General features: G+C 41.1%; 1 protein-coding gene across 5 annotated transcripts in view; it reads left to right on the top strand.

The window, feature by feature from the left end:
* VCAN (versican) overlaps positions 1-19,662 on the top strand; it is a 99,067-nt gene that overhangs the window by 71,727 nt on the left and 7,678 nt on the right. For all 5 annotated transcript variants that reach the window (XM_038124979.1, XM_038124981.1, XM_038124980.1 and 2 more), the window contains 4 exons: positions 2,117-2,230; positions 3,676-3,789; positions 10,693-10,851; positions 12,280-12,362. In XM_038124979.1, the coding sequence (XP_037980907.1) occupies positions 2,117-2,230; positions 3,676-3,789; positions 10,693-10,851; positions 12,280-12,362 (470 nt within the window). The remainder of the gene's footprint in view (positions 1-2,116; positions 2,231-3,675; positions 3,790-10,692; positions 10,852-12,279; positions 12,363-19,662) is intronic.

Here is a 19,662-nt window from a genome sequence, read left to right as displayed (position 1 = left end):
CTTCCCAAATATGATCCCTGTCGTGTTATGTGTGTTGGGGTACTTGTGGAGGTGTTGCCTGGGCTCTGGTGAGAGGTGTGACAATCAGAGCTCCCCGTGAAATGACAACAGGACCTCTTCGGCCACCAGCTGAGAAATCGGCCCGGTTGTGGCCCCCACAAAGAGCAAGAGGATGGGGGGCTGCCAAAAAACCCAAGCCCAGTGATTTTCCATCAGTGTTTGCATCGTGGAGCTCTGGATCAGACTGGAGGTATCCAGCCAGCTCTAAAAGACAGGAAGGTAACATTGGTTGTGGTAGGGAGATCAGCTGGAGTGATTTCATTTGCCAATTTCCAATGGGTGATTTTATCTGATGGCTTTTCTTGTGAGCGTGGTGATAGTTCTTACACAATTGGTTCCTATGAAGGATTGTTTTCAACATCTTGCAGTTGACCTAGAAAGCAACAGTGCACATTTTAGGATCAGAATTTTCTATAAACATGAACTTCTCTTGACCTACAAGGTAGCTTTCCGCACAAGAGAAAACCAAGAACTTATTTTCAGCCTGTTTGTAGCTTTAAGTCGTTGATGCAGTGTCAGTCTCTTAAAAATTACAGAACTTTTTCTTAGACATAATTTGCCACAGTATTTTGTTTTCCGTGATGGTATTGGGAACCATTTAATCAAATATGTGGGTGATGCCAGTGGCATCACTTCAATTCATATTTTGTCCAGATACAGCTGAGGAAAGCACCAGACTGGTCTGATTTTATAGGTTTACTATTATTTTTTCCTCAAATAATCCAGGTTGCTGGCAATTTGAAAATGTTTACTGTGGAAATATCCAGTCTGTAGAAGTTTAAACAGACAGCAAACACACACAAAACACCATTAAGGTGCTAAACAGAGCCCTACATTTGTGACTTTCAGTGAAGCAGTCCTAAAACAAGCACCCTATTGAATGGATGGGATGAGAACCTTTCCAAAACTTCCAAGGTGAAAACCTTAATTACTTAATTACAACCCTAAACTTTTGCACATAGGATTTTCTTCTGGAGGCTTTCAGCTGGACCTTCTGCATTCCCATGCCTAGGCAGGGAACTTGGTACTATAAGAAGACTTTGCACATCTAATTTTCAAGAGTAAAATAGGTCTTATTACTTTTTTTTTTCTTTTTTTTTTGGTCATAAATCCAAATCAGATTGGGAAAACGTGACCGAAAAAAATCTTAATTTTTCTCATGCCTCTGATTTACAGAACTCTCTTATCCATTTTGTAAGTTTTCAAAGCCAGGGCTTTATTTTTGCATATCAGAAGGACTGTCTTCAGGATTTCTCTCTCACTGTGAGACACTAACTCTCAGAAATGGTTTAGTGTGGACTTGTCTGCGTGAGTGAGTGCTCCTAGGTGTGCAGTCAAATGCAAATACCCAGGTATCTAAACTCGGTGGAAATAAACATCACTGGAAGGCATAAAGCTCTTCAAGGAAATGGTATTAAAAAGCTAACTCCCGTAACAACCGAGGATTCCACAGCAGGTAAGTTTTTACCTTAATGTTCAGTCCAGAGTCAAATGTATTCAGAGCCTTTGTTTGTATTCTTTAAATGTATTTTTAAGAAAGGCAGGTGGGAAGCACTCATGTGAGAAAAGAAATAAGACTTTGTGGGGGTATTGAGTATAAGCAGCCAGTCAGTATGTTCTGTGTACCCTGTCATTCTGCATAAACTAACCCTGTTCAAGAAAAAAGCATTTTCCATTCATTTTGCATATGTTTAACTGTTTTCAGCTACAATTAATTGTCATGTCATGCAAACTAAATCCTCAGCAGAGTATCATGACTGCCAAATACAGTACAAATTGCTGTGAAAAAAAAGTAATCCCAATAGTAATTTACAACGTTCATAGTAAATGCCATATTGTTGTTTAAGTTGAAAGTAGTGATGCCTGAAGACCAACTTTACTGTTTTATAAATCTTATTTTGAGTAGCTGAGTATGTTAATAGAATTTCTGTAACTGCAGTAAAGCCTGTGCCACCAATGTAGCAATGAAGAAAGATTTTTTTTCCTCCTGAAAATCAAAAATACACCATGTCCTTGAAACTAGGGAGTCAAATTCCTTTTTCTCCTTGTTTAACAGGCCAAGATCCATGCAAGAGCAGCCCCTGCCTCAACGGTGGTACCTGCTACCCACGTGGTTCCTTCTACATCTGTACCTGTCTGCCAGGTTTCAGCGGGGAGCAGTGTGAATTAGGTAATCTGGTGACATCTGGCTGCTGATTAACTTGAGTTTACAGCTCTTGAACATGAAATCTGGTGTGCTTTAAAGTTGAAGGCTGCATGGAGGTTTGAAAAATTTTACACCGAGGCCTCACTTCAGGACAATTAAATGGAGACTTCCCCATTGTCTCTCCCCTTTCCCCTCTCCTCATAAAGTGCCCAGAGTTGTGCACACACACAGGGGTTAAGGGAACTGTAAATGAACTGCAGGAGCTGGAGTTCACAGCATTGAATTCAAAAACACACCAAATTAAAAAAAAATAGGCATTAGTATTTGGGATAGTTCCCTAAGAGCTTCCCATAGTTATTTGAGAGGCTGGTAAGATAAAATATTCCCAAATGTGAATGGGAAGTTGAGAACTGAACACAAACTTGAAAATTTTTGCAGGAAATTTTAGATATTATCATAATCATATGCATTTTTGGCACAAATTAGTATTTTGGTAACAATTTCAGCCGAGGAACCTCTTCCAGTTGCCTGTGACATCTTTGCACCTCCTGTGACTGTAGATTTCAAGAGGCTTGCCTATGTGGTTTAGATAACCAATTTTCCTTCCAGAAAGCCAGCCAAAGTATGACAAAATGACTGGAACAAGTATGACCTAGCAAAAAATTTAACCAGAGCATATTTTAAAATAGAAATACATATTTTTTAAGCCTTCTGCATGATGCAACAATTATTCCAAGTTTGTTTGTAGATATGTCCAGCTTCTCTCTTACATTTTAATGAGTGAACCACAACCAGCAGTTCATTTCTGGATGGAGATGTTTGCAAAATCTGTCTTGAAGTCTACTCTGTGATTGTTTCAGAGGAACAGCGCTCATTAGGAAACTTCATGTGATCTTCATGAGGAGACACTAGCTTACAACCTGTGCAAAAGCAACCTGTGCTGAAAATAATGATATAAAATGAACTTGTGCTCCAATTTAAAAGGTGAAGACAAGGTATTTGAGCATCTAGAGGAGGCAGGGACAGACATGTTATTTGTTTACTGTGCAAGACCATGAGTGCTATGATGTTTTGTCCTTATCTCGATAAGATTAGACAAGAAAGAAATGAGAAATGCAAACCAATGAGATCCCAGAGCCTGCTGCTCTGCAGACTAAAATTAGCAGCAGCCTGTTTAGTGCTGCATTATAAGATTTCCAATATTTGAGTTTTGTGAAGATATTCGAGGTCCCTGGTGGTTAATGGGGGTTTTTGTTGTGCCAGGGTCACACACACAAGTCAGATTTTCCGCCAGGAGAAGGCTGCATGGCATTCCTCTTTCTCATCCACACAGCCACCACTGGCATCTTTTGCAACACTTCATTCTTCTGCTCTGAAGTGGTCCCAGTCACCATCCTGACTAAGGCTGCAGAGCATTTCCCTCCTGGGAGCTGGGTGGGTGATGAAACCTGTTTTATTTTCTGCTGCAGATATCGACGAGTGCCAGTCCAACCCGTGCCGGAACGGAGCCACGTGCATTGACAGCCTCAACACCTTCACCTGCCTGTGCCTGCCCAGCTATGTTGGGGCTCTCTGTGAGCAAGGTAAGGGCTGCTCCCTCACCTGTGCTGCTGGACACTCATTTCCAGCCCAAAATTCTTCTGGAGTAACAGGGCAAAGCCTTGTAAAAATGAGAAGGTGGAAGAAACCGACAAAAATCTGCAGGAAGTCACCAGTGGTGAGGAGAGCTCCTAATTTTTGTTAGACTTCCCTGACTTGTGGTTCAGGGTGTTTTCCCATCTCTCACTTTGCACAAGCCCTATCCACGTGCTAACTTGAGTGGAAGCTGTGTTGACATATACAAAATATAAACTGATACATGGGGCAATTCCTCTGTCAAAACAACAGATCTCAGGTGTTGCTTTTCAGCAAGTTTTCAGGTGGCTCCAAGCCTGCTTGCTTATGCTGCCTTGCAAACTGCTGGGAAGAGACATAACGAGGGTCTCTCATTACTGTAGTGATGCTTAATGAGTAGGAGCAGAGTTACTTTGTGGCTGAGTTTCTCTCTGAAAAAATTACATGTGGTGTAAAAGATGTATCAGAGCCCATCACCTCCAAAAAGCATCAGTGAGATGTAGGAATAGTTTAGTGAATAAGACAGATTATATATTCATCCACTGGGGACCACAGCTTTGACAACTTCATCCTACAATTTTCTGAATGATCTGTTATGGGATTATTTTTAGCAAAAGTAGGTGCAGGATTATCATTACAAGGAGATTGTAAAAGGCTTTCTAAGCTGGAAAACTGACATAAGATTGAATATCCAAGTGCCTGTAGTTGTTAGAAAATTGCCTGCAAGAAACCCCGCAGCATTTACAGGAAATATTTGCAGTGCAAGATACTTACTCAATATGTGGGAGGAGGAATAGGGTAGCAACATTTGTTCTGTCAATAAAATTAATGGAGGCGTTTCCGTGGGAAAAAGAAATGGTGCTTGCTAAACTTGTGAATATATGTTTTTCCTTTTCCTTCAGCTGAATGATTTTGCTCACAGGTGAATGAACTAAACTTTCGGATTTGTTTAATTAACATTGTGTATTTTCATGTATCTTTCTCAGCTTCAATGAAGAGGGGTTTGCAAATTCTTTCAGCTCAACCTGTAGAGATCTGTTTGTTAAAGATGAAAAATCTCAGAGTTGATCAGCTCCAGCATTTTTTACTGTTTAACCTTTTCAGCAGTCTGGCTAACCTTGTAACTCGAGAAGGCTTTCTGAATCTTGCCTCCCAAATTAAAAATTGACAGTGTTTTCACACCAAAAGAAATAAATGTTCTCACTCCCTTCCTCCTTCCCTTCATTCCAGCAAATCCATAGGAGTGAGTGGCTCTGAGTGCCATGGTAGCTTTAAGCTGCTTTTTATGACCAACCTGAGAGTGCATTTTAGGTGGTTAATGGGAACATTTCCTAGTTTGTCAATCAGAACCAGAGCTGTGCTCTCTCAGCTTTGGAATTTAAATTTCCTCCACTTAAAGTCCTGCAGTGGTTTGGGACTTGGGAAGAGGTTTTAGTGCCAAATTTCCACTCCACCAGACAAAATAAAACTGTGTTGGCGATTCAGACATGGTTGTCTGGCAAGCAGGCTTTATTTCAAGGCATCAGTCCTGACCTCACTAGATTTAAAGACCAGCCAGGACGACAGAATGTGCACCTCGGTGCCACAGGAAAGGTGGAGCTCAGTGCACTGAGATTATATTTCATTACTTTTTCTTCTTTTCTTTCTTTTTTTTTTTTAATTTCAAATATACGATTCATTTTAGAAAGCTTAAAAAAAAAAAAATCAGGCTGAAGGGATTTCTTAGGCACAGTGCTGAGCATTCAAAATGCCGTGGGAGGGAATGGGAGCAGGGAGCATGGACTGCCCTTGGAAATGAAGCTCAGAGTAGGATGTCACCACATCTGCACCCACTACACTGGTGCAGAAGGAAATGCAGAGCTCAGAATTTCACCCAAATGCTCTTGCTCTGGACTAAGGGATCTTTGGCAGGAGTATCATGCTTGTGTCAGCATTTGGAGGGGATGTGACCAGGGGACAGCACAGCTGCACGCTGGGAAGCTCTGTCAGGTGGTGAAGTTAAAGGAACCTTCTGGGTGATCTAATCCAGGCTGAGGCAAATCAGTCCTGAGACTCAGGGAGCTGGAACTGGCTTCCTGACAGCCCTTCCTCTTGCCAGGTGGAAAGAGTTCAGCAATCTGAGCGCGGGAACATCTTCCTGAAGCGAGCTGAATTTGTCAGATGTTAGAAATAGTGCAGCTGAAAGTTCCCTCAAAAGTTTGCCTTTAAACTAGATTGTTAGCTCAGCTAAGACAGCATCACTTCTGGTGCAGGTGAGATTAAAAGGGACAACACCCTCTTCTGCCCACCACCTGTATCTTTTCAAAGGAAAGATGGATATTCTGCTTCTTGTCACTTTTTGACATTTGAACACCACCCCTTAAAATTCATAAATATCCCCCAAACACTTTCCTAAGGAGTGACAGGAGATTACAGTAAGTCTTGGTGTGAGTTTTATTCTGGGAGAGCCATCAGTCTTTCCATTGTCATCCCTCTGTGAAAAGCCCCTGTGACAACTCTCAGGAAATGGTGGAGACTTGCAATTTGATCCTCAATTTTAAGGGTGAGTTCTCTTTATGAGAACTGGACGAACACCTCTGTGGATTTTCCTCTTCCTTCCTTGGCTGGCTAGAGTTTCCTTTTCTTTTTCTCCTTTTTCTTCTCTAGCTGGTGTCTACCTGCTCTCAAGGAATGTTTTAAGCCTAAGGTTTGGCTTGCTTGCAGCTGGACATGTGTGCAAAAACAGCACATGTGTGTTTGTAACAGAATGCGCTTCCTTGGGATAATTCAACCAGCTGCTCTCTTCCATGTTCTGAAAACAAAACAGCTGTGGGTTTTAACCACCCTGTCAGGAATCATGTGTTCTTATAACCCAAGTTCATTGTTTCAATGTCTGTGATTACTCCAGTTTCATTTAATTCACTTTGTTCCCAGGGCTTGGTTGGTTAGGGTTGAAGTAGTTGAGAAGGGCTCAGGGAAAAGGTACTTTCTGAAAACAGATGGTCTCTTACTGATGTTTATCAGCTGAAAAGAGATTGTTTTGGATATTTACTAGAGAAATGGGTTTCTGCTCGAGATGTGTGGGCTAAGTGGCCTTCAGCGTTTCCTCATTAGCTGAAGGCAGAGAGTCACTGATGAAACTCACAGCTGAGTAAAACTCTCATTATGTTCTGGTACCTGTGTCAGTCTTTATTTCCTTTAAGCCTCTTCTGGAATTTCTTTAAAGGCAATGGACCTATTGACAGCAGCATTGAAAAAACAGTCCCTATTTATGTATCAAACCCACCGAGAACTCTTTTTTTAATGCAGTGTTAAGGGATGTGGTTACGCGTGTTCGATTGCAGTTACAGAGAACAGAAGCTGTGAGAGTAACTCCTTGCACACACCACTGAAAATCGTCATAAACTCTAGATGAGCTTTAAAACACCACAAATATGGTGAGCAGTGTTTCAGTCTTTCCATCACATGCTGGAGTATGGTTTCAGAAGTCTGTGGCTGTGTACACAATGAATGTGAAGTATTGCATTCAGTAAGTACTTGCATCTGCTCTGCTCACTGTGGTTGGGTCAAAATTTACCTGCAATTAATGTCTACTGGTTAAGTAAAGGCACTGAAAATTTGTACCCATAAGAAACCTTTTAGCTTTTTGTCACCCTTTCAGCTTTCATCATTGAGTAAGGGTAACAACACTGAGGACAAAACTCTGCAGAGATGAAATTGTCCCCACAGTTTTACTTGCCTGGTTTGCATTTTTCATCCTCTACCATCTCAGATCTTCCTTTCCCTATACATTTTTCCCCTCTTCTTGTCAACCTCTCCTCTAAAAAAAAGCCCAAATCAACCCCCAAAAATGCCAACAACAACAAACACCAAAAGCAAAATCCCTCGAAAAACAAACCCCAGAATCCCCAGCCACTTCCCCAGCCTCAAACAAAAAAAAAAAAATCCTCTTTTCCAGCATCTAAAAACATCATGTATTTTATAGCCATCAGTTCTGGTTTGTTCAGTTTTGGTTTGGTTGGTTTTTTTTTGGTTTTTTTTTGAGATTTGGGACATAGACGTACACATGTGCAGAAAGTTACTTCACTTTTTGTCAGTGTTTGGCATCTTTTGTCTTAAGAAGAGAAATTTTGTGATTTTTTTGTAAGAAGAGAAAATGTGTTATAATTCATGCTCAGGCCATTATATCTAACTTAGTAGACACAATCCTCTCAGTTTCATATTTTCAAGCCCCTTTGCCTCCCCAGTGTGCCTTTCAGCGTATCTTCTCTCAAATCCTTCACTTCTTCCCTAGCAGAGGCCAGGGAAGGTTTGATTAGAGTAGCCTGGAAATCCTCTCTGGCCACGTTTTTCTCAGCTCCTTGTTATTATCTGCCTTGTTTCCTGTGGGACAAAGGAGTCCCTGAACAAGATAAATAATAAAATCTTAAGTGCCTTCACAAAGGACATAGGTCTGTTAGTCAGCCTTGTGTGGTTAAACAAATGTTCTAGAAAGCCCAAGGCAGACTAAACTTTAAAAATTACCTAGATGCCACAGATTAAAGCTGTGTCTGCAGCCTCCACCTCACACAGAATCCAAAGAGGGAAAAGATAAAAAAGCTAACAATTTGGTTATGTAGATTACATTCCTTTTTTCATAGCTGGGATTACTCAAGGCACAAACACTTTTCTACAGTTCAGCTTCCTAGAAATAGAAGGGACATAATCAGTGTAAGTTTGATAATGTCTTTGCATTTGGTATGTTTATGTCAATACTGATGACTTTGGGAAATTATTTTGATATCAGACTCCTGAGACAATGACTACATTATTAGTGTCAGAGAAATTCTGATAAGCCTCTGACGTGGCTTTGCCACATTTTGTTTGCACTTTGGAATCCATTTATGTACATGTAAAATCTAGTTTTTGTCACGGGGACTTAAACCCTTCTTTTTGAAAAATAGACAATTTGGTGTGTCAGGATGGAAATGGCCTCTTCCTGCTGTGAATTAAGAATGTTTTTTAGGTGGGGGTAGCAGCTCAAACCTAAGTAATCCCTTAGTTAAGGCATTTGAAGCCATCAGCCCCTAACATGTACTGCAATACTTGGCTGTTTCTGTATTCAGGCAGAAAGAGCCCTTTTGGCCAAAGCATGTTATTGACCACTGACTGCGTTGACTTTGTGAGAATGAGAAATCCATTTTCCAGCCCAGAACATCTCCGTAACTCTGGAAAGGTTGGAGCAGTTGGCTTCAGACACTGTTTTGCTCAGGGGGCTGATAAAATACACGTCCCAAATTAAGTGGCTGATTCCTGGTGGGTGGGTGGGTGGGGTGGGGGAGGCCAGGCCTTGTGTTTCTGTTCCTCAGCATCCTGAGGCCCCTCAGGGTGAACAATCCTGTGCTGAGATAGCTGTGGCTGTAATCTCGTGCTGAAATGTTCTTTATGATGCCATTGCATCTGTCATGGCTCGAAACTCCCTGCCTTTCCCCTGTGGTTTCTCCCACTCCTCCCTAAAAATCCCTCTTATCACTGGCAGGTCCTTCCCATCCTCCAGAACAGCTCAGACGTCGCACATTTAGACATCACACTTGTTTTGCCCATCTTATTAATGCTGATCTTTTCCTGTGATTCATCCCTGCAGTAGCAAACTTGGAACTGAAACTCTTGGTTTTTTTGCCATCTATTCTGTTTACAGCTGCCTAACCTTGACAGAATAATTAATGTCAAATCCATGTTGTTCCTATTCCAAGGTTTGTACTTATTTCTCTTTAAGCTGAAAGCACATAGTGGCTGGTGTGAATCCTCTCTGTGATGCATTCTTATCAGCAGCATGCCTCATGGAAGCACAGACAACGTGCAATTTCATCACTTTGTATTTCAGCTTTGCAAACCTCCTAACAAATTGATTCCTAAAGTTGACTTCATCAAGGAAGATGAGTTTTGGGGGAGGGTTTGGAGGCGTGAGCTCAGAAAGATAATATTGCAGCTTTGCTTCTGCAGACTAAACAATTACAATAATTTCCCTTCATATAATTTTGAGTTGTCAGTTTCTTCCAAACTTAAGTTAGTGCAGTGACTTGAAGAACCATTTGTCCTTGCAAGTAAAAATTGCCATCTCCATGTACAGGCTCAGAAAACTGATGAAATGAAGGTGCATTGCAGTCCCAACATCCAGGGATTTCATCCATCCAGGGTCACGGATGGAGACATCCTCCTGAAATTGCCCAGATTCAGCTTAATTCAATCAGTGGAAACCCACAAAGTTTCCAATTCCAATTATATGCCGTAGATAAGTAATAGTCTTGCAGATTGTGCTGGAAGTGGGTAAACAGAACTGCCTGAAAGTGAGGTCTCAAGGATGGGTGTACTGAGACTGGGTAAGCAGAACCACCTGAAAATGAGGTTCAAATGATGAGTGTTTGATTTTGCATGCCTTGGCAGATGTTTTTTTCTTGAAGCTTTGTTCCACAGAAAATCCATTGGTGTAGACAAGACCTGCCTGGTTTTGATTGATTGATCAAATGTGCCTGGTTTTGGTCCACTGACTGAATGTGCCTGGTTTTGCTGCATTGAGCAAATGTTACTGGTTTTGATTGATTGATCAAACGTGCCTGGTTTTGATTGATTGATCAAACGTGCCTGGTTTTGGTCCATTGATCAAATGTTCCTGGTTTTGGTGCGTTGACCAAACATGCCTGGTTTTGGTGCATTGATCAAATGTGCCTCATTTTGATGCATTGACCAAACGCTCCTGGTTTTGGTTGATTGACCAAATGTGCCTGGTATTGGTCTGGTGACTGAATGTACTTCATTTTTGGTCCATTGAACAAATGTGCCTGGTTTTGGTGCTCTGACCAAACGTGCCTGATTTTGGTGCACTGACAGGGATGTGCTTTGTCTGTCTGCTGCAGACACGGAGACCTGTGACTACGGCTGGCACAAGTTCCAGGGGCAGTGCTACAAGTACTTCGCGCACCGGCGCACGTGGGACACGGCGGAGCGGGAATGCCGCCTGCAGGGAGCACACCTGACCAGCATCCTGTCCCACGAGGAGCAGATCTTTGTCAACCGTGAGTACCCACGGGGCTCCTCTGCCTCTCATCTCGGGTGCCACCACACCAGGGACATCTGGAGATGTCAGGGAGTGTCCAAAGGGGGGGTGTGGAGATGGGGAAGGGTCTAGACAGGACCTGAGGGCACTTGGGTGGTTCAGATGGGGAAGAGGAGACTGAGGTCAGAACTCAGTGTGGTCTTCAAAATACTCTGAGGGGCATCTCTGATCTCTGCTCCATGTGACAGGGTCAGACCCTCAGGGAATGGCCTAAAGTTGTGTCAGGGAGATTTAGTTTGGACTTTAGAGAAAAGTTCTTATCCCAGAGGGTGCTGGGCACTGCCCAGGCTCCCCAGGATATGGGCATGGCCCCGAGGCTCTAGATTTCTGATTAAAACGAAAGGATTTTCCTTTTATTTTGCCTGTGTAGTGTTGGAAAAATGTCTGATGATTGGTGGATTTGGTTCTGCAAAAGAGCTGTTTAAAAAATTTAAAAAATACAGCGCTTTGTTCAAGTGCATTTGAGGCGAAGCCTTTGCTCCAGGAAGCAAAGACAAAGCCTTTGCTGCCAGAGCTCCAGGAGCATTTGGAAAATTCTCCAGGGATGCATGGGATGGGATTGCTGGGGTGCCTGTGCAGGGACAGGGGCTGGACTGATGACCCCTGTGGGTCCCATCCAGCTCAGAATATTCTGTGACTCTAAGCAAGAGAGTTTGCTGAGGGTGTAGAGATGGTGAGATCTCCTCCTCACCACTCAGCTTTTGCATCTCCGACTTAAAACCTACTTTAAAATGTTAAATAAAAGGCATGCTTTGTGTTATAAATGCTTATTTCTGAAGTTAATACAAGTTCTCTATCACTAATAAGTTTTAATTTGTTAAATATAATATACTTTCTGGGGGTAGGGATGAGAACAAGAACTTTTGTTTTGGCATTGAGACTTTTTGAAACATTTTGTTTTCTGGAGACTCAAGGTACTTTGTGCATATGACACGTTTTTGTGCATATGGTGACATGAAGCCAATGCCACCATAGTAAGGCATTAAGAAACAGCTACTGTGTTGTGCTGTAAAATTTAGACAACAATGGTTACAGCCTAACCAAAAGTTGAAAAATGTGGATTGGAATATGTAATTTTAATTTTATTTTCTTTTCTTCCTGTCATATGTTCTCAGGTAGGAAATTTATTCTCTTTGCCTTGGTAGACATCACTGGGAGTGAAGAGACAGGGTCGTTTAAAACTATTAGATGATAATCTGCATTTTTATACACATCCCAAATTAAATCCAAAAAGCTGAAAAAAGAACCTCTAAACCAGTCTTTAGCACAAAGACCAGAATAATCTTAAGAACAGGATGTCTGATTCATTCTGCACAAAATTATTTTCTTTGGTGAAACCTCTTCCATTTATGGGAAAGCTAATGAAAATACCCTTCTGGTTCCCTAGGTATTGGCCATGACTACCAGTGGATTGGCCTCAATGACAAGATGTTTGAGCGTGACTTCCGCTGGACTGATGGTAGCCCACTGGTAAGATGCCTTCGAGCTGAAATCACTCATTCCTTTTTGTGGTGGCTTATCAAATTCCCACTAGCAATGAGGGAAACTGCATTGGAAAAAACAAAAACCAACAAAAACCCTCAAAAAAGCAGCCAAAAAAAAATCCCCCCTGTCGCTAAATACGGACCCAAGCAAACAGCCAGTAAATTCATTTTGGGATACCTAATATTTTGTGGTTTAGCTCTAAGGTCTTGCTCTTAGTTCCCATTATTGCATGTGTGGGAACTCTAAGGTTTCAAATAGAAATACTCAAAAATCTGAGACAGTGGCAATTTAAGGGTCTCTGCTGGAGCTGATTTGTGATCTTCTTCCCTTGCGCAAGGCCGTGTGTGGCAATTCTGCTCACTCACCAGGATGCATTTTTGGGTGATGATCTGGCATTCAAGCTCTTGCCTTTGCTGGGTCTCTGGGGCGCACAGAGCAGCCTCACAAGTATTTCTGGAGCCTGCTCTGTGGGGCAGCTCTGCAGCTGCCTCAGCCGGTTCAGGAGGTCTGTAACCCATAATTCACCTGTAAAATTTTAAGATCCTGTTGATACCTGCTGACTTAAAACAAAAAGGAAAATCAGCAGAAGGAGAGGGAAAACATCTTCACCCACCATCAACAAACCCAAATGAAAGAGCTGATGGACCTAGGAAATGATCAAACTCTTCCCCATTCAAAATAATCTCTTCTGTAGGAGGAACAGGTAATTTATTTGCTGTTGAGCACCCAGGGAAGAACATTATGTTATGAAAAAGCCCAAACTGGCTATTACTTTCCCTTCCAGTAGTGAACTTTTAAATCAGACAGCATCTGGGCACACCTGTTGTTGCTGCAGACCATGTGGCTGCTGCTGGTGTAGAAAGACACCTGGGGCAAGGCAGCCTTCACTTATTGCCACTTCATGAAAATAACCAGAGCCTTAAAGTGCTCTGAGATGCCTTATAAATGAGACATTTCTTGGGGACATGGCTGTGTGTGGCAGGTGACAGCAAAGAGGGGTGGGAAATGGTGGTGAAGCTTTCTGTTGCCTCACTGGTGGCTCAGGGTGGTACCAAAGCAATCATTGGTGATCCCAGCCACCAGGTATAAAATAAGATAAATATATATAAGATAATATGTAATATTCCAAAACCAGACTTGTTGTGCCACTGATTAACCACCCTGGTCTAGTGGAAGGTGTCCCTGCCCATGGTCCCTCCCAGACCAAATCATTCTATGAGTCTATGAATTTGAGGAAATTAAAATTGGACCTGAGATCCTATTTTTAAATTCAGGCTACTGACTAAATAGGCATTATATTTTTACTGTAATTTTCAATTTTAAGAAATTAAGATATTCTAGGAACAGAGTGGTACCATATGTCCAACAGATTTCTGCTTTGATTGATCTTTTTTTCCACCTTATTTTTCTTTCATTTTTAACAACTTCCCTCTGTCTCTTCCTTTGGAAATAATTTAGGTGTCTCTTGAAATCATTTATGTTCATTACTTCGATAGATTTTCCTCATAACTTATTCCATATGGTTTCTGGGTCCCATGGTTCTGAGCAGCTGCCTCATTTGTTCCTTTTTCTCTGGCTTTTGACTTATTTCTCATACTTTCTAACCACTCTTGTTGTTACAGTGATTTATTACTTCTCTAGTAATTAATAAGAATGACAACATAATTAAATATATGCATCCAATCTATTTCCCTGATGTTCTCCTAAAATAGCAGTGAATTTAAATACTATGCAGGTAGAAAATTTGCCTCTTTTATGGGTGTGCAGGTGAGCAAGATTCACGATGGCTTTAAACGCATTAGCATAATTTGTAATCATAAAAATCAGCATTATTACACCAACACTCAGGTTCTAAATTGAATTTCTGAGTTTAGAGGTGACTCTTGCCTGTAGCCAAAATTTAAATAGCCTTGACGTGTTTTATGTATCAGGGTGCATGTGTATTCAGCTGTTTCTAAATTTGTTTCCCAACTCCATGCACTCTCCAAAAAATACTGTCTATCCATAATTCTATTCAACACTTCTGGCATGAGGGAAAATTTGTCAAGTGTGCTGGGGATCCCCCTGATATCAGTTTTCTTGGAGATACTATCAGAAGAGTGATTGTGCGGCTACAAGTGGTGCACATTCATCTTTTTCTTGATACTTCTTTGAATTTTCTCCAATAACAGCTCGGTCCAATCCAAAAAATCACACTTGCATGACTTTATGAGGTTTTATGGATTAAAAATAAACCCCTAACAGTTCTGATGCTTTATGCACTTGAAAAAAAAAAAAAAAAAAAGCAAATCAACAACAACAACAACAACATCAAGACATGTTGTGGGTGACAAGTTTCTCTTTCACACAAATTTTCTTTCTGAACCAAACAAGCCCCTAGAATTGGTAACTGGGAAGGCTTGAAACACAGGCTGCACAACTGGAGACACAGGAAAATGTGTACATTACTTTGGTACTCATTTCCCTCCAACACAAGGAAACCAACAGAAATATGCAGCACACTGACAGCAACTCTTTTGCCAGATATTTTATTGGCAATTTTGGGAAAAGGGATAAAATACTTTTTTTTTTTTTAATTTGCACCTAAAATGTTTTCCAACCAATGGGTTCAATGGAAGGAAATCATCAATTTTTTGACATTTTCAGCCCCTGACAAGTTGTGTTTTTCCAGATTTTTTTAAACTGAGGCCAAGAGCCAGCCACCATTAAGCATGATATTTGGGCAAAGCATGTAAATGAGAATATAGAATAAAGGACCTTACTGGGAAACTTACACTGAACTTAAAGTAGCCTTGACAGGCTCTCAGCCCCTCTGAAAAAGACTGTTTAGTTACCTAATAGTGGACTAAGTATAGTCAGCCACTTTTAAAACCTTGGAATTCTTCCTTTTTCACTCCTATAGAAAATACTCTCTGTTAGCAATTCATCAAAACCAGCAGCAGCAGTCAGGAAAAAAACCAAACAAACAAACAGAAAAAACAACCCAAACCTCTGTATTCCTGGGCACATTTTTTGTGCTTCAACTGGAATTTATGTTGAACTTGGAAAAATAGTGCCAGTAAGCAAGTTTTGGAAAAGAAGAGTGATCTTGTAAATTCACCCTCTGGGTCTCAGAGTTCCTGGAGGAAAATGCTGGTGTCTTGAATAATGAAGCGAATACAATCAAATTCAGTGAGGAAGCAAGAAACAGTATTTAAATCTTCCTGGCCCACATGACTTTTGTCCATATTTGCATGGAGTCTGCCTGTTTTCCATAAAAAAAAAACAACTCTGAGGACAAGAAAAGTTATCCTAATAAAATAGAAACAGGCCCACTCCTAAATCACACTATTGGAGGGTCTGCTCCTGAATAGAGACCTCAAGGAAGCTTTTTGATCTGCCTCACTGAAATGTCTGATGCATCATTATCTGTGAAATTTCAGAGGGATTTGGCAAGTTTATTTCTTAACTGTAAAGTGGTTTTAATTCCTAACTAGTTAGCAGTTTCCTGCCTTTCAGGCAAAATGGCACAATCTTGTGCAGATTAAACCTGACCATCTGCTGGTGATACACACATTTTCAGTTTGTTGTACCCATTGCAACCCAAACACAGACTGGGCTTGAGAGAAGCAAAATTACTTGAATCAAGTCATTGTGTCCCACCTCTTGTGCCCTAAAGTTTAATTACCAGCTCAGGTGGCACTTTGCATAAAGAAAATTATTTTCAGGTAACTGGTCTATCATTACAGGATTTTTTCTTTGGACAAATAATGAATTTACAGATATTTTTCTTTCTTTTTTAAAAATTTTCTTTAAAAGCAAATCAGGATCTTCTTGGCTAAGGCCAGGACTTATCTTCAAAGTGCTCCTTGGCTAAGTTTAGGGCATATTATCCAATAAGCAGAATAAAATAGGCTTTAATTACAGTAAGCTGTGGGATCCAATGGCTGCTCACATGTATCTGGTTTTTTTCTCTGATTTGCTGTGCTGTATCTGGGTGGCAGGGAGCAGTCTTTTCTCATCTACATCATATCCCTGCCCTCTTTTTTATTTTATTCCTCTAATTTTTTTTTTTTTTTTTTGAAAGAAATAACTTTTCGGTGGTTCTGTTGGTTGGGAGAGGTGGAATTCATGTTCTGGAACTGATGAGACACACAACAAAACAATTTTTTGGGCAAAAACAGCAACAATTTTTTTTTTTTTTTTTTATATGAAGGGGAAGGAGTTGTTGGCAGCTGTGTTAGGGAAGCACAAAAAGTGGGTGTCCTTTCAGGAAACCCAGATCCTCACACATGGGGCAAGTTCAGTGAGACCTGGGGCCACTGACACTGGGCTGGGAGCATCACCTGAGCTTGTGTGGACCAGCAGGAAGCTGCAGACTTTGAAAAATCTGCCTGGTCCCTGATTTCAGGTAATTTGTCCCAAAAGTGAAGGTGGTGAGAGCAGCCCCTGAGGTGTGTTCAGAGAACTTGCAGCACCCCAGCTCTTTTAGAGCTTTGTTAATCACTGCTTCCTGAAAATCAAGCCAATTTCTGCTCAAGATGTTTCAGGTATGATTACATTGATGGATTCAAGAGGCAGGAGAGAATAATACAGTGGTTTTTAGAGCACGTTTTGGTAGCTCTGCTTTTCTTCTTTTCAGGGTAGCTATAGGGCTGTTCTGTTGGCTTTGGTGTGGGAGAACATTATTTTCCCTCTGATGTGCAATGAAAATGGCTATATGTAGTCTTTATTTACATTTAGAAAATTACAGAATCTAAATTGTTCTTGCACTTTACTGTAGACTTTTCTCCCAGCATTTCTGCAGCAGTGAACAACACTTTCAAGTATGTATCAAGGACAATCTTCATACCACAATTATCTGTGAGGCTCTAAGCAGTGAAAACAAACACATTTGGGAAAAAAACCACAGTGTTCCAGGACAAGGAAGCAAATACTCACACAACTATGTGAGCAGAGGAATTTGCCTACTTGGATCTTTTTATACTTTAAATGTGATGCAATACAAACTACAGAACAACAAAACTCACATTATCAGTTGGGGGATTTAATAATTGATCAAAGGGAGAGAGGACACAATGGGAAGCTTGAAAATGCACCAGCGAAATCAAATTTAAATAATTCACTTAGCTCTGTGAATGGTAACTTTTACAGCTGTAAAGCACACCCCTCCAAACAGAAAAAAAAAAAAAAAAAAAAAAAAAAAAAAAAAAAAAAAAGAAAAAGAAAAAATCTGGTGTTGCTTTTGGCAGCTCCCCCTTTGTGTTTGCTAAGGACCCTTGTGAGCAGGCAGAGCAGACAAGGAGCCCTTTGCTTTGGAGCTATTCATGTTATGGATTAAGCACATACAGCAACTTGGGGCTGTGCCCAGGGCCCCCCGCCCCATGAGGGGGGTGTTTCACATCCCCTGGAAAACGCTGCTGATAATTAGAGCTTTGTAGGGCAGTGAGCTCACTGCCATTACATAAGATTAGTGCTGTAATAAGGAGCTGGCCAGCATCTGTGGCCAGATTGTCTGTCACTGGGAGAATGCTGCCAGCCAGGAAAGGGATGGGGAATATTGCCACTTTTAAAGCTGTACAGAGACCCTGCCTTGGTCTTTCCTCCCCTTCAGGACAGGGGTGCTTATGTTTTGTGTTCTGCAAAGCTGGTTCCTCAGGTTGTCAGTGTTAGGTAGGTACATTAAAATAAAATTTTTTTAAAAATTAAGAAAAAGAAGGAAAGCAACCCAGGAACTTAATTCTGGCAAAAAACAAAGTCCTCTCTTTTCCTTCCTTTTTTCGTTGGTGAATCAGAAGGCTTTAACTTGAGCAAATCTGTAACTGCACCCCTCTCACAAAGAGTAACTTCATTGAACACACACACACACACACAAAAACCCCAAAACCTTCAAAAGTCATGGAGTATTGTAGTGAAGGAGCCTGCCTCTGAGGGTTAAGTAAAGCAAACAAACTAAAAAAGTGCTGTAGTCAGCTGCAAACAAAAAGCTCATTGTGCCCATGTCCCACAGGATCCTTGGATAAGGAGATTTTAAACCTACCAAATGTTTTGGTTCTGTGCTGCAGTCAGTCATTACGGCCTCTTTTTAAGATGCTCATTTGACCCACGTTTAAATGGAGGAGAACTATATAATGTTATTAATGACAGGTATATTTTTGGTTCAGGATGTCGTAACGAGGGCCTCTTGGACAAAGTGGGGTTTTGTCTTGTTTTTACCAGGGGGGTCAGCAGTTACTTCAGAGACTTGTTACTGCTGGGCTGAAATTACTCGTTACTCTGGGCTAAAATTCTTGGACAGCTTCAAACCTGCAGTAATTGTTGACAAAGTGCAGGATTTTCCTTCTTTCTTTTTTCTTTTTTTTTTTTTTCCTACTGGTAGCTGTGCACAAAAAGATTAAATCACGCCCCACACAATTTGCATCGTTCTGCTAATATATATTGATGTCAATGTGACTCTAAAACAAACATGAATTACACCAAACCAGCACTTACCACCATATTTTCTTTGCTACTCATTTTTAATGTGATTTCTGAGCTGCTGAGAGCCCATCACACACAGCATACCCTCAAAATTGAACTGTACAGTGCGTGATGAAAGCTATTATTCTGAAAACAGCACATGGTAAAGAGCAGGTAAAAGTCCACGGCTTTATTTAGCTTTGAAAGAGTTAATGAAAGTTGCAATTCTGAATAATTATAGTTTTGGAGCAACTCTGGGCTTTGGAGCGAGCAGCCAGCGTCACCTAGTGGGGTTTCACTGCCCACTCACCGCTTTCTGCTTCTCATGGAAAAATCGTCATTCCGTGCTATTGCTTTAAAAACATCCCAGAGCTAGCCATCTGCTCCACCATACAAACATTTCTTCCCAAAACTATAGGACTGACCGTGCTTTTATGTTTCAATTTGTCAGGCAACCTTTTTCCCCACTGGTTGAATCTCAATTAATTAGATTTCTTTCCCAAATGATTTATTTTTGCAGAGCTCTTCCTGCTTACTCGATCTGCAGAATCTGCAATCGCTTCTTGTGGATAGATGCACATGTATGTGTGTTTTCCAGAGTCTCTTTCTTTTTTTGCAAGCTGCTGCACGGGACTAAAAAAAGGTTTTCCAATACATTCCATCTCTCTGTTACCAAAAAACCCAACCCCTGCAAGTGAAATCTTTTGCAGAAGTATTTAGCAAAGCTCCTCCTGGGAGTTTATCTTGCTCACAGTGTGACTCAGTCATGGGGAGTGTTGGGTTCCTGCCTGGTCCAACCCTGCCAGTTTCCCAAATCCTGTGCAAATAAAACTCAGATTAGGAGCTA

The sequence above is a fragment of the Motacilla alba genome, chromosome Z (genome assembly GCF_015832195.1).
Source record: "Motacilla alba alba isolate MOTALB_02 chromosome Z, Motacilla_alba_V1.0_pri, whole genome shotgun sequence".
NCBI classification, from domain to species: Eukaryota; Metazoa; Chordata; class Aves; order Passeriformes; family Motacillidae; genus Motacilla; species Motacilla alba.
The sequence above is the reverse complement of the archived record's forward strand: the minus strand, read 5'-3'. Positions and strand labels throughout refer to the sequence as shown.